This window comes from Hemitrygon akajei, chromosome 4 (genome assembly GCF_048418815.1).
Source record: "Hemitrygon akajei chromosome 4, sHemAka1.3, whole genome shotgun sequence".
NCBI lineage: Eukaryota > Metazoa > Chordata > Chondrichthyes > Myliobatiformes > Dasyatidae > Hemitrygon > Hemitrygon akajei.
In genome coordinates this window covers 143,490,172-143,502,452 of record NC_133127.1, presented here as the reverse complement: position 1 = coordinate 143,502,452, position 12,281 = coordinate 143,490,172, and the positions used below count along the sequence as shown (strand labels likewise).

The 12,281-nt window shown below is 36.8% G+C and overlaps 1 protein-coding gene across 1 annotated transcript in view; it reads right to left on the bottom strand.

Annotated features, from left to right (window-relative positions):
• eif5b (eukaryotic translation initiation factor 5B) overlaps positions 1-12,281 on the bottom strand; it is a 63,450-nt gene that overhangs the window by 19,622 nt on the left and 31,547 nt on the right. The window contains exons 12-18 of the mRNA XM_073043478.1: positions 9,319-9,429; positions 9,121-9,188; positions 8,084-8,225; positions 7,291-7,422; positions 5,231-5,413; positions 4,312-4,473; positions 838-969 (exon numbers count right to left, since the gene is read on the bottom strand). Of these exons, the coding sequence (XP_072899579.1) occupies positions 838-969; positions 4,312-4,473; positions 5,231-5,413; positions 7,291-7,422; positions 8,084-8,225; positions 9,121-9,188; positions 9,319-9,429 (930 nt within the window). The remainder of the gene's footprint in view (positions 1-837; positions 970-4,311; positions 4,474-5,230; positions 5,414-7,290; positions 7,423-8,083; positions 8,226-9,120; positions 9,189-9,318; positions 9,430-12,281) is intronic.

The window sequence follows — 12,281 nt, the reverse complement described above, 5'->3', positions numbered from 1 at the left end:
AAATAAAAACGTTTAAAAATAGTACCATCAGACTTCAGCGGACCTCTCTCTCTTTGCTGGTAAGTGACCCAGTTACGGGGTTCGTAACACAATGATAAACACATTGTGCAAGATTCTTAAGAGATTTCGGTAAGTTCTTAAAACATAAGCAAATGATTTTTTAAAATATCTGCTATAAAAAAAATACTGCAAATACCCAGCAGGTAAGGCAACACTCACGGAGAGAGAAACAGTTTGAGCACTTCAGATTGAAAACCTCTCATCAGAACTACAAAATGTTAGAAGTTAAAGTTTCAGAAAGGGAGAATTGAAAGAAACCTCAGATGTGTCCAACATTTTCTATTTTTTTAAATTTCTAGCCTATGCATTTACAGTGTACTTACATGTTTTAAACAGTTCAATCTTACGAAATTCACAAATCACTACCAAAAATAATTGAGTCACTGAAAAAAAAATACACTCTTTTGGAATTGATGTGGAAAAAACAAAAGTAAATTAAATGTATGTTTAAAAAAAAATTGAACTAATTTATACCTGGAAACAAATAAAGAGACTTGCTTTGGAAATTGACAAGTTAATCTTTTCCATTGATATAGATATTATATATTGTTTGGCTAATTCTCTTCTACCTACTATATAATCAGCATTCCCATGCTTGTAGACTGCATACCCATGAGAGCACTACCGTTGAGAAAAATTTCTAAGAAAGCATTTCCACATATCAGGTGGGTTTGGACAGTTAAGAAGGGCTCTAAGAACACAACCCCTCTGTAACATAAGACTGCACTGTGTTTTCTTTTCAAAATCACACATTTATCAAGAAATCACAATTCAGACCTTTAAAACAGCAATTTCATCATCCTTGTGAGCTATTAGTAGTGGTAAACCTGCAAGAGATTTCTCCAGATCTTTAGCAAGAACTTTTACGCCTTGTGCAGCCCAGACTTCCTTCAACTTCACGTATTGATTCTAAAGGGGAGTGAGAAAACAAGTATGTACAAAATCATCAGGACTAAAAAATACAATTTAATAATCACATATTTCCTTCTGGTAAATTCAGGTGCATAGAAGGCTACAGGGGGAAAAAACCTGTGATGTCAGTTCAAATTACATAGTATATTCTCTTTAGCTCACTTCAGCTTAACTGCTGAGAATCAGAACACAAGAATGTTACATATTCACTTCCGGACTGGTATCCTAGAACACAGGCAGTCAGGAACAGTGATGTGGTTTGATTTTCTCCCCTTCCTCCCCCACCCAAGTTTTGAGTACCAACATGATCCAGACTGAAGTCTCAAGAAAGCTCCATTTCTACTCTGTAATCAAATATGGAAGAAATGTTCCTCTAATAAAATATTGATGACATTTACAATTCATAGCTTTTTTCAACACTACATAAAGTCAAGCATCTAATGTTTAATGCTGTGAATCAGCATAAAAATACTTCAATCAACATCTCTAATAGTGAGTCAATTTAACACTACACAGCTTTAGCGTATTGATGTTAAACGTTATGGATTTTGGCTACTTGTAGTACACATCCCTCCAAACAATCAACTGTTTTCTAAACGGGGAGCAAATTCAGAAATCAGAAAGGGACTTGGAAGTCCTCGTGCAGGATTCCTAAATGTTAACTTGTAGGTTGAGTCGGTGGCAAGGAAGGCAAATGCAATGCTAGCATTTGTTTTGTGAGGGCTAAAATATCAGAACCAGTTTTAATATCACTAACCAGTACATCTTGGTCCAATTAAGTGGCTGCCCCAACGAGCTGAAGTTTCATGGAAATAGTTATAAGGCATAATAAAGCCAACTAGCATTTAACTGAGTAAAAAATTATGCACTTAAATGAAATACAGAACAAATCAGAACACTACCAATACTACTACAGTATTACAAAATTGTATTAGTTCCTAATAGTTATCAACAGAAGAATTCATCACTGCCGTTTTCTTTTCATTGACTATAAATGAACAAAATCAGCGCTGACATCTAGTGCAGATAATGGACTACCTTCATTGCCTTCCTGTATAAAGTCTAAACAAAAAACAATTTTAAAAAATCACAGATTTTAAACAAAAAAATCAGCACTCATCAGCCCAAATTAATAACACAACACAAGCTCACGCAACTGACGCTATTTAAAAACTTAATGTCTAACAGCCATTTCTAGCATCCCCAAGCCTGAATGCTTGAAACCACAGTGACCAAAACAGTTTTGAATCATCTGATTACTTATTTCTTGACAAATATCCGTGACAATAATTGTTGTTTCTTTGAACATAAGCACACACAACTGATAATATTTAAAAACAGTTCATTCTAAACATGGTGTAGTGCTTAATGACCAGACAAGTGCAAATGTCTGACGTTAGTTAGAAACTGTTTGGCAACAGTCTCCTGTCTCAACTGTTCACAGTGTGAAGCCAAGCAGAGCTGCAGAATGGATGCTGCTAATAGAGATAAAAGAGAGCCATCCAAAATGCTAATGGAGAGGGAGAGGGAGAGGGAGAGGGAGAGGGAGAGGGAGAGGGAGAGGGAGAGGGAGAGGGAGAGGGAGAGGGAGAGGGAGAGGGAGAGGGAGAGGGAGAGGGAGAGAGAGAGACTAATAAAGTTTGCAGTGATATTGCCACGGACATTTGCTTTGAACCTGAAATGCTCGTTAACACTCCTGCTGAGACAATAGGAAGTGGTGAAGTTTGTTAGACAGGTGATACCCCATCGGGGGGGGGGGGGGGATAAAATAGTGGGTTTGCTAAGACACAGGCAGACACGCCACGAGACCCTGAAGAGAGCATTGTGCCCCCACAAGTTGGTGGGAGTTCGGAAGACTGATTTGCGGGAATCGGCCAGAGGCTCACAGGGTGTAAAGGTACGACTGGTGGGGACCTGTTGTGTGTCCACCCTTGGCTGGGTGACAGGTTCACCATGGAAGAACAGTCGCATCTGGAATGGAGGGGTCACAGTCGGTGACCACAATGGGACAAGAAGACAACGGAAGGTTTGCCTGAAATTTCAGCTGTATCTCTCTCTCTCTCACCAATGGTACCACAACAATTACCTCAAACTACACTAAACTGAACTGAACTCTGCTTCACTTGAAGACTGATCATTTACCCCTAGACTTCGATAGAGCTTGGCTGATTCCTATTCCCATATTTCTGTGTATATGTGTATATTATCATTGCTAACCTGTTACATTTATATCCTTGCATTTAGTGTACTGTATTACTTAATTTGCTAATAAACTTTATTAGTTTCTAGTAATTACAGACTCCAACGAGTGTTCCATTTCTGCTGGTTTGACAACCCAGTTACGGGGTACGTAACACAACTAAGCAGCAGTGTCCCAAATAAGCACCTGCCCCAATTAACTGATGGCAAAGGTGAAAAAGCTGTTCCTGGGTGTGTGTATTCAGGCTCCAGTACCTCCTTGTTGGGAGCAATATGAGGGTATATCTTGGATGAAAGGGGTGACATTGAGTACAAGGATGCTGCTGTGACATCACTCAACCAGCTGATCAATCTCGCTCATGTACACCAGCTTGTCATCATTTGAAATTCTGCCAATAGTTCTGTTGTTGGCAAATGTACAGATGAGCTGTGCCTAGCCACACGGTCGTAGGTGTAGAGAGAGTAGAGCAGTGAGCTAAGCACACATCCTTGAGATGTACTAGTGTTGACTGGCCTACCCCACCTCGACCCGTTATCACTGATGCCCCGTTGAGCCAAAGCCCTCCTACTCTGTCACCCGCTCTATAAAGCGGTCTCCTTTAAACTCTTCTCGCTGTTCTAACTGGCTGACATCCATGCACTTGCACAGTCATGCCTCGATCAAACTTAACTTTTAATTCAATGGATTCTGGAGATTAAAATTTACCATTTCTTCACAGTTCATCGTTATCTAGCCACTCATCTCCCCATTATGACAAATACAGGTGCATTTCTTTTTGGGTTAGGGGCAGATAACAAAACTACATGCGATATTTCTTCATTGTGCTAATTGCATATGAAAACAATTAGCAGTTTAACTTTTTTTAATTAGACATTCATCAAGAGAAAATCTGCTTATTTAACAGAAGTTTAAATTCATTCACACAAGAGTTAAAAGCAATAAGCAAAGACAGGTGAATTAAAAATGCGATGTGAAATTTGGTATATTGTTGGAATCTTGCTTTAGAGACATTTGTACCATTAATTTGCATGGGATATTACAACAATAAAGCTATATAACTAAATGTTGTAATACTACCACTCAAATATAGCAAGATAAATACCAGCATTAGCTTTAAAAATCTGCATTATTTTCCATACCTTCACTCTCAATTCTTTGAGTGGTGGTGGTAACAGAAGGCCTCTAATCTGTGTCACTATGGGCCCTTCAACGCCAGGAACAATAATAGTATCTCCTTCCTTCATATACCCATTGATGAGTATGACATCAATTGTTGTCCCCATTCCAGGAAGAGCTTTTACCTGGAGGGAGAAAAAAAAAAGGCATAATATTATTTTATGTATTTTATTATATGAATTTATTTTATGTTTATTATGTGTATTTCTTAGTTTTGTACCCACTAAGTTCTGCCTTAGATAGATGCCACAGATTTTATTGAAGTATTTTGAATAAGAACAGGTGGCTCTCTCAGTCCTAGTTTATAAATATCCTTGAACCAACATAATGCCGATAGATCATTTGGTAGCATCACAGTATTATTTGTGGTAGCTTACTTATGTGTAAATCATCAGCTGTGTTTTAGTATTAGATCGGTGACAACATTTCATTGGCTGGAAAATTCTTGAGATTCTCTGAAAGCTGTTCTTTAAATGCAAGTCTCTCTTAACTTTTCATGTTATTGGGCTCCCCCTTGCAAAAACCTATTCATACACCATGCAGCACTAGTTTTATATTTGTACACAGTACTCTGATACTCAACTACTTTCTCAAATCACCTTAGATATAATCATCATTGGAGATTCACCCAGATATCTGGTATGAGTCTTAATTTGGTGTCTAATGTATGATGGATTATCTCCTTTCTCTGAGCAACCATGTGCTGAAATTTAATTTGGCCTTGAATTATAGTCTTCTGGGGAGATGGCTTTGCTGTCTAATTCAGCAATGACATGCCTCCTTCAAAAATCAAAGTCAATAGTGAATTATTCCTTATTTCATTGAAACCTCTTGCTCTAATAGTTTGCTTATTTAAGTTTATGATACATCTTAAAACCTTACCTCCATAACTTGAGCTCTCAGTTCCAGAGAATATGCTATTCGCTTTGCAAGCATAGTCTGAGTTAGTTCCACCAACAGTGCAATAAGGTTTCCCATTCCATCTCCAGTGTGAGCTGATGTTGGTACTAATGAGAGAAACGTACGTGGATCCTTGTTCTCAAAGAATAACGAGGCATTCAGACCCTATCAGACAAATTTTACATTATTAACTAGTTTAGACATTAGGACCAACTAAAGTGGCATATAGATGAAAATTAAAGCACTTTAAATGAGGTGGAACTCCAGTGGCATTACTCACTAAACTGTAACATTTGCTGATTCTTTAAAGAAATTCAGGTTGTGTCACATTTTTTTTTATTTTTCTTGACCTTGATTGCTCTGAAGTGGCACTGATGATCTTGATTAACCTCTGCATTCTCAGCATGGATAATAGGAGAAGCAGCAGGACATTCTGCAAGGGGAGGGTGTAGAGTTTGTGGCACACATTGGTACTATTGACATAGGTAAGAGAAGAAATGAGTTTAGGGAGCAAGGTGGCTGTTAAAAGAGCAGGACCTCAAAGATTATAGTCTCCAGGTTGGTTCCAGTGCCATGAGCTAGTGAGTAGTGGAATATGCACACTAGCTCAGCAGATAAATGCTTAGCTTAAAAAATGCTGTAGGAGGATGGTCTTTAATGTCTTCATCATGGGACTTTTGGGGAAGGCGAGAGCTATAAGATAGAAAAGTTTGCACTTTAACCAGAGTGGAACCAACATCCTTGGTGGAAGGTTTGCTAATGCCATTGAAGATGGTTTACACTGAGTTTGCAAGGAAAGGGGCTCAGAGCAGTTGTTTGGAGGGAAAGTCACAATTAACCTGGAGTAAGAATAGTCAGCAAGTCCAGTAGGCAGAACAAGTGGGTCAAAAGTTCAAAGTTCAAGTTAAATTTACTATCAAAGTGTACGTATATGTTACCATATACTACAATCTCAAGATTCATTTTCTTCCAGGTGTTTGCAAAGAAACAAGAAATATAATAAGATTTACAAACAACTGTTCATAAACAAAGAATGACAAACAACTAATACGCGAAAGACAAACTGCAAATAAAAAATACTGAGAACATAAATTGTACAGTGTCCTTGAAAGTGAGTCTGTGACTACAGAAAGTGGTGGACGCAGTGCAGTCTGTCACAGGCAAAGTCCTTCCCATCACTGAACATACTTACATGGAGTACTGTCACAAGAAAGCAGCATCCATCAAAGAACCCCAACCCCCACCTCCAGTCCAGGCCATTCCCTTTTCTCAATACTACCACCAGGCAGGAGGAACAGAAGTCTTAGGTCCCACACCAACAAGCTCAGGACAGTTATTACTCTTCTACCATCAGGCTCCTGAACAGGTGTGGATAACTTCAATTACCACTAAATCCTTAATGATTTTCTTTATTACGGAATGCAGAGGTTAATGAAGATCATCCGGAATCCTTAGTTTTTGGAATAGAGAACAAAAACAAGGAAATTAATAAATTGTTTTAAGGCACTGATTGTGTCTCCACTGGAGTGTCATTCAAATCTTGTGGTCAGTTTCAGGAAAGAGAGGGATCTACAATAACTTACTAAAGTAGCACGAGATAAGATTCTGGAAAAACAAGCTTAAATACAGTACAACAGGGAAAAGTTGATTAGCATTCAGGAACCACAGAAAGTACCAAAATTCTCAGTATGACTTTATAAAAATAAACAATGTGTTCTAGAATGCAATGCCTCTATCAGATGCTGAAAGATGACTAAATGGGAACATTCAAAGAGGAAGTTGATAAAGATTAGTGGAAAACAATTATGGAGGTCTATAAGGCAAGAGCAGGAGAGTTAGGATAACTTAGCAGCTCTAGCAAATACCCAGCATCAGCTGGGTGTACAGAATGATCTTTTTCTGTACTGTAGCATTATCTGATTCTACAAATAAAAAGTGTTATGCTCAGACAAGCAAAGGCTCCGAATAGCAAAAAAGAACTATTTCCTGCACTACCACCCCACATTGTTTAAAATTATTCAAATTCAAAACAAATAACAAACCTGTTGTGCAAATTCCACAATAGTAGATTTGGCTCTCTCGTCAAATTCATCTTTTGTATTCTTTTTCTGCTTCTTCAATGTGCCAACTACATCTGTGTCTGGACTCTTCTTCCAATCATACAACCTGTCAATCTTTTTATTTAAAAAGAAAGACAATTTCAGATAGAAAGTACTTCTTCAATTGCAAATGTGCCATACCTACTCACATTTAGTAGTATTAGTGATGGAAAAAAACTTCTCCACTAGCCAAAAAAATCTTACTCTTTAACTTCAGATGCAGCCTAATCTTGCAAAAGTTAAGATATTAAATATCATTATTTGTATGTACAGAGATGCCAGACATTTCAAGCTAGCTTCTCAGCTAACACAAAATTTAGTGCAGACACTTCTACTCCTTAATAATTTGTGAAAGTACTAATGTGGTAGGCGAAGTGTAAATTCTAAAGCCACCTAAATGAGGATAGTGTTGCTTTCTAGAATAAAGTATATTTTAAAAATAATATTCACTTTACAGAGTTAAAATGACAAATCTCAAAGGGCTGCACAAATGGAGAACATTAGAGAACTGGGTAGGCAGAACATAAATGAGCTTGAAAACACATAATTAAACCACATTAAAAGTAGAATGAAAAAAAAATTGCCTTTGCTAATTTCATCTTTCCATTCTTTGAAAGAAGGAACTCGACTAGAAGGAACTGAACTAAAATCAGAGAAGAAACAACATTTAAGTTACAATTTCACCACAAAAATAAGAGCTGGGCTTAAATTTTAATTTATTACAGTCATCACTCACCTTATTAAGTGCAACAATAAAAGGGCATTTCTTTTCTTTTAGCAGGTTAATAGATTCTATGGTCTGGGGCTCCAATCCATGCATGATATCAACCACGAGGATAGCAATATCACAAAGAGAACTTCCTCTATTTCTTAAGTTACTACAAGTAAGGAGAAAACAATAGTGACTTAATATACAGAATCTATAATTTAAGAGCATGAAACTCATAAGCTTCCAAGGTAGCATGTAGTGCAGTTTGTACAGCTAGTCACCTCACAACTTCAGTGAGCCAGATGCAATTCTGGTCTCCACCACTGACTATGTATTGTTCGAATGCTCTCCCAGAAACTACATGGGTTTCCCCTTTGTGCTATGGTTTCCTATCTCATTCTAAAGATGTATTGGTTCATAGGTTAATAAGCCATGTTAAATTATCGTGAGGTGTAATGGATGGTAGAATCTCAGCAGAAGTTTACGGGAATGCAAAGACAGCAAATAGATTTCAGGATTGAATTTTAGGGAATGGGACTGTTCTGCAATGTGAAATTAATTTAATAAATCATGTGGCCTACTGCTTCAGGAAATATGAACAAATATGAAATACAGTTGCAATCATGAATTACATGAACATGCAAGAAAGGAATTACCGTATGGTACATGCAAAATTACGTGAGATAAATCATTGCTGCACCAACTCAATCATTCAGCGCCGAAGGTGTTAATCAGAAGTACTGGCAGTGAAATTAGGAAATAACAATAAAAATGACTCCAATGGCAAAGAAAAAGAAACCTACTATACTTAATCTATGCGTCAACAGATAAACAGTTATGGAAAATTTCCACCAGTACTTATCACATCATCTGAATTATAACTTCTCTGCAATCTTAGAAGACAAACAGTAAAATGAAAGTGAATATTCAGAATGGACATGCTACAAATAAAAGCCACCCATTCTGACCTCAAACACCAATGCTACATTTTTACAAATGGATGCTCCTTTGGTCATAATAATCATGCCTTTTATTGTTATTCTTCTAAAAGAGCAAACATTTACCTGAAGGATTCGTGGCCTGGTGTATCAATGATCAGCATTCCTGGTATTTTAATGTTATCTTTGTCAAACTGTAAGAGTTACCAAAGATTGATTATTTCTTTAAACATTTAATTAATACCAACTGCAGATAAATTGGAAATTTCACGTGTCTAAGTACCACAGAGGAAATCTATTCTTAGTCTCAATTTTCACACTTACATTTTTCACCATCTTAGTTTGCTCCTTAATTGTTTCAAGAGGAACATTGGTTGCACCAATTTGCTGAGTTATACCACCCGCTTCACCATCCTGGACATGAGTATGACGAAGCTAAGGATGGGGGGAAAAAAAGAGCATAATATACATTAAAAAGTCTCATTATAAAATATTCGCATAAATACATTTCTTTTCAATGAACCTTATTTTCTCACAACTCACAAGTCGAGCAGCATCTATGCAGGGAAATGCACAGTTGATGTTTCAGCGAGACACTTCATCACAACTGGAAAGAAAGAGTGCAAAAGCCAAAATAAAAGGGTGGAGAATGGGAGGCACATGGTTGAAGAGCCAGAGGGCAGCAGTGAGGAAGGGTCTCACAGCTCCTGTCAAAGACTGGAGCTACCTTTTCACAGTAGGGATACTTCACAGAGACCTTAGAGTGGAACAGCAAAATGCAGATACTGGAAATCTGAAGTAATATACACAAAATGCTGGGGGAACTCAGAACATTTTAAAAAAAAGTTTTCATTCAGCATTTCTACTCTTATTAAAGGCCATTTTTAGTGTCAAAATAAAATGAAACGGATAAAATTCCAAGGTTACTTCTTTCACAATTACATTTAAATCTACCAACTTCCCATATTATTAAATACCGGTACCTAAGACTGCAAATACCTGAAGAAACCACAAGAAAACATTTACAGAAAGAGTAAATTCAAACGGAAAGGTAATATTATTAAATACCTAGGAGTGCAAATACCCGAAGACTTGTCTACTACCTACGAACATAATTACATTCCCATAACAGCTGATATTAAGGCAGACTTAAATAGATGGTCGTTGCTGCCAATGAATATGTATAATCAAATAGAAGCCATGAAGATGAATGTATTACCTAGGTTGCTCTTTCTTTTTCAATCATTGCCTGTTGAAGTGCTTTTTAAGCAATTTAATGAATGGAACAGAATGATTCCAACATTTATTTGGGGAAAACAGAAACCAAGAATTAGATTTCAGACATTACAGCTGCCTGGAATGAGGATAAAGGAGGATTTGCAGTGCCTTGCTTTGAAGACTATTATAGAGCAACACAGCTGCGCAGTCTGATCTGTTGTTGTAACCCTAATTGTGAGACAAAGTGGAAGGATTTAGAACAAAGTCTAATAAATATCCCTCTCCAATCTTTACTGGGGGATAAAAGACTCCCAAAGAAGCATTTAAATAAACTAAGTGGTCAACAATCCATCTAAACATCTGGTATAAAGAATTTAAAGACCCAAAGTTTGAAAGAAATGTAAGAATACTACGTTGGGCAGCACATGACACAGAATTCCTTCCAGCACAACTGGATGGTAGATTTTACACATTGGACAAGTAAGGGAATCACCTCATACTGCACAATGTCCTCCATTAAGGGTTTGGAGTCTTTTCAACAACTCACAGAAATATATCACTTAGACTTCCTTAGATATCTTCAACTAAGACAATATTTTAATAATATTAAAACTATTGGAGAGAAAGGGTTAAGTCTGATTAATATATTCATTGATGTGTATAAAGGTAATATTAAAAAGAACCTGATAACCAGGATTTACTCGATTTTACAATCTAACAGGGGTCTCTCCACAATGTATGTTAAATCAAAATGGGAGAAAGAAACCAACATAAAATTGACAGAAGATGATCGGTTAAACATATGCAGAACACATTTGACTACTTCAAGCTCAGTTCTGTGAAGGGGATTCACCTGGAAGAATACAAGATTTTTCATAACGCCAAAAATAAAGTTACAAAGTAACAGACCTGAACAAGGTCAATGTTGGAGAATGTGTAATAATATGTTGACTGATCACTTTCATATTTTCTAGGAGTGTCCAAAGACTTTGTCTTATTTGTTAGATGTAGTAACAGAGATAAGGTCAATAATCAGCCCCAAGATTAATTTTGACTTCAACATTATTTGGGTAACGTACCAAATGGGCTCAAAAAACATGAAAGATATTTGTAACTACTAGCAGCCAGTAAGAAAACGATTACCAGCTAAGCAAAGAGTCTCCTACAGTCCTGGAATGGATAGAAATAGTTCAAGAAATTTATGTTATGGAACGATTGACTTTCTCTCTGAGACATGCCACTAAAAAAATTGAAAGATACTGGGAAAATTGGACATTTTATTTGAGCCAGAAATGACTTCTTCACTGCACATTTATTTGGTTCGAAGAACTTTGTTTTATTTCTTCTTATGAGGGAACCTGTAGAATGGACTTTAGAGTTATGGATCTTAAGGTCCCCTGAGACTTTGAAGGACAATTATGGACATAAGAGTTTGATTAACCTAGATACAGCAATGTAACCCATTTCGCAATTCATTTTTTCTATTATAACATACGGATTTTACTTCACCTATGATGACCCTGTCTGTTTTTATCCTGTTTGTTCTGTTATCGGCCAAACAATAAAAATAAAGTTTAAAAAAAATCTACCAACTTCCCATCCTTCTGCAAGCTCATTACATTTTTGATAACATACAACACTGTAGATACTACAATCTGAAGCAACAATCTGCTGAAAGAATTCAACCAAAATGTCAACAGTTCCTTTCCTCCCACAGCTGCTGCTTGATCCATTCAGTTCTTCCAGCAGTTTGTTGCTCCATTACATTTTTGTTTTAACCTGAGTACCTAGTTTTTTTTTTGCTTATGTGTAATCTGATAGCTCCAAACTCCACAGTGGACAACAGTAGCATGCACCATTTTTCTGAATGCATCATTACCATTCAACTTACTGAATAATATTAAAGACAGAAGCACATTAATAAAATCTACTGAATTGTTTTATTAAAAACTACAAGTTTCAAATCGCTTTAGGTAAAATCCATAGAAATATAAATAGAAATCTACAGCGCCAACTCCGATCCTCTCAACATATGTATAATCAAAACCGGAAAACAAATAGGTTTGGAA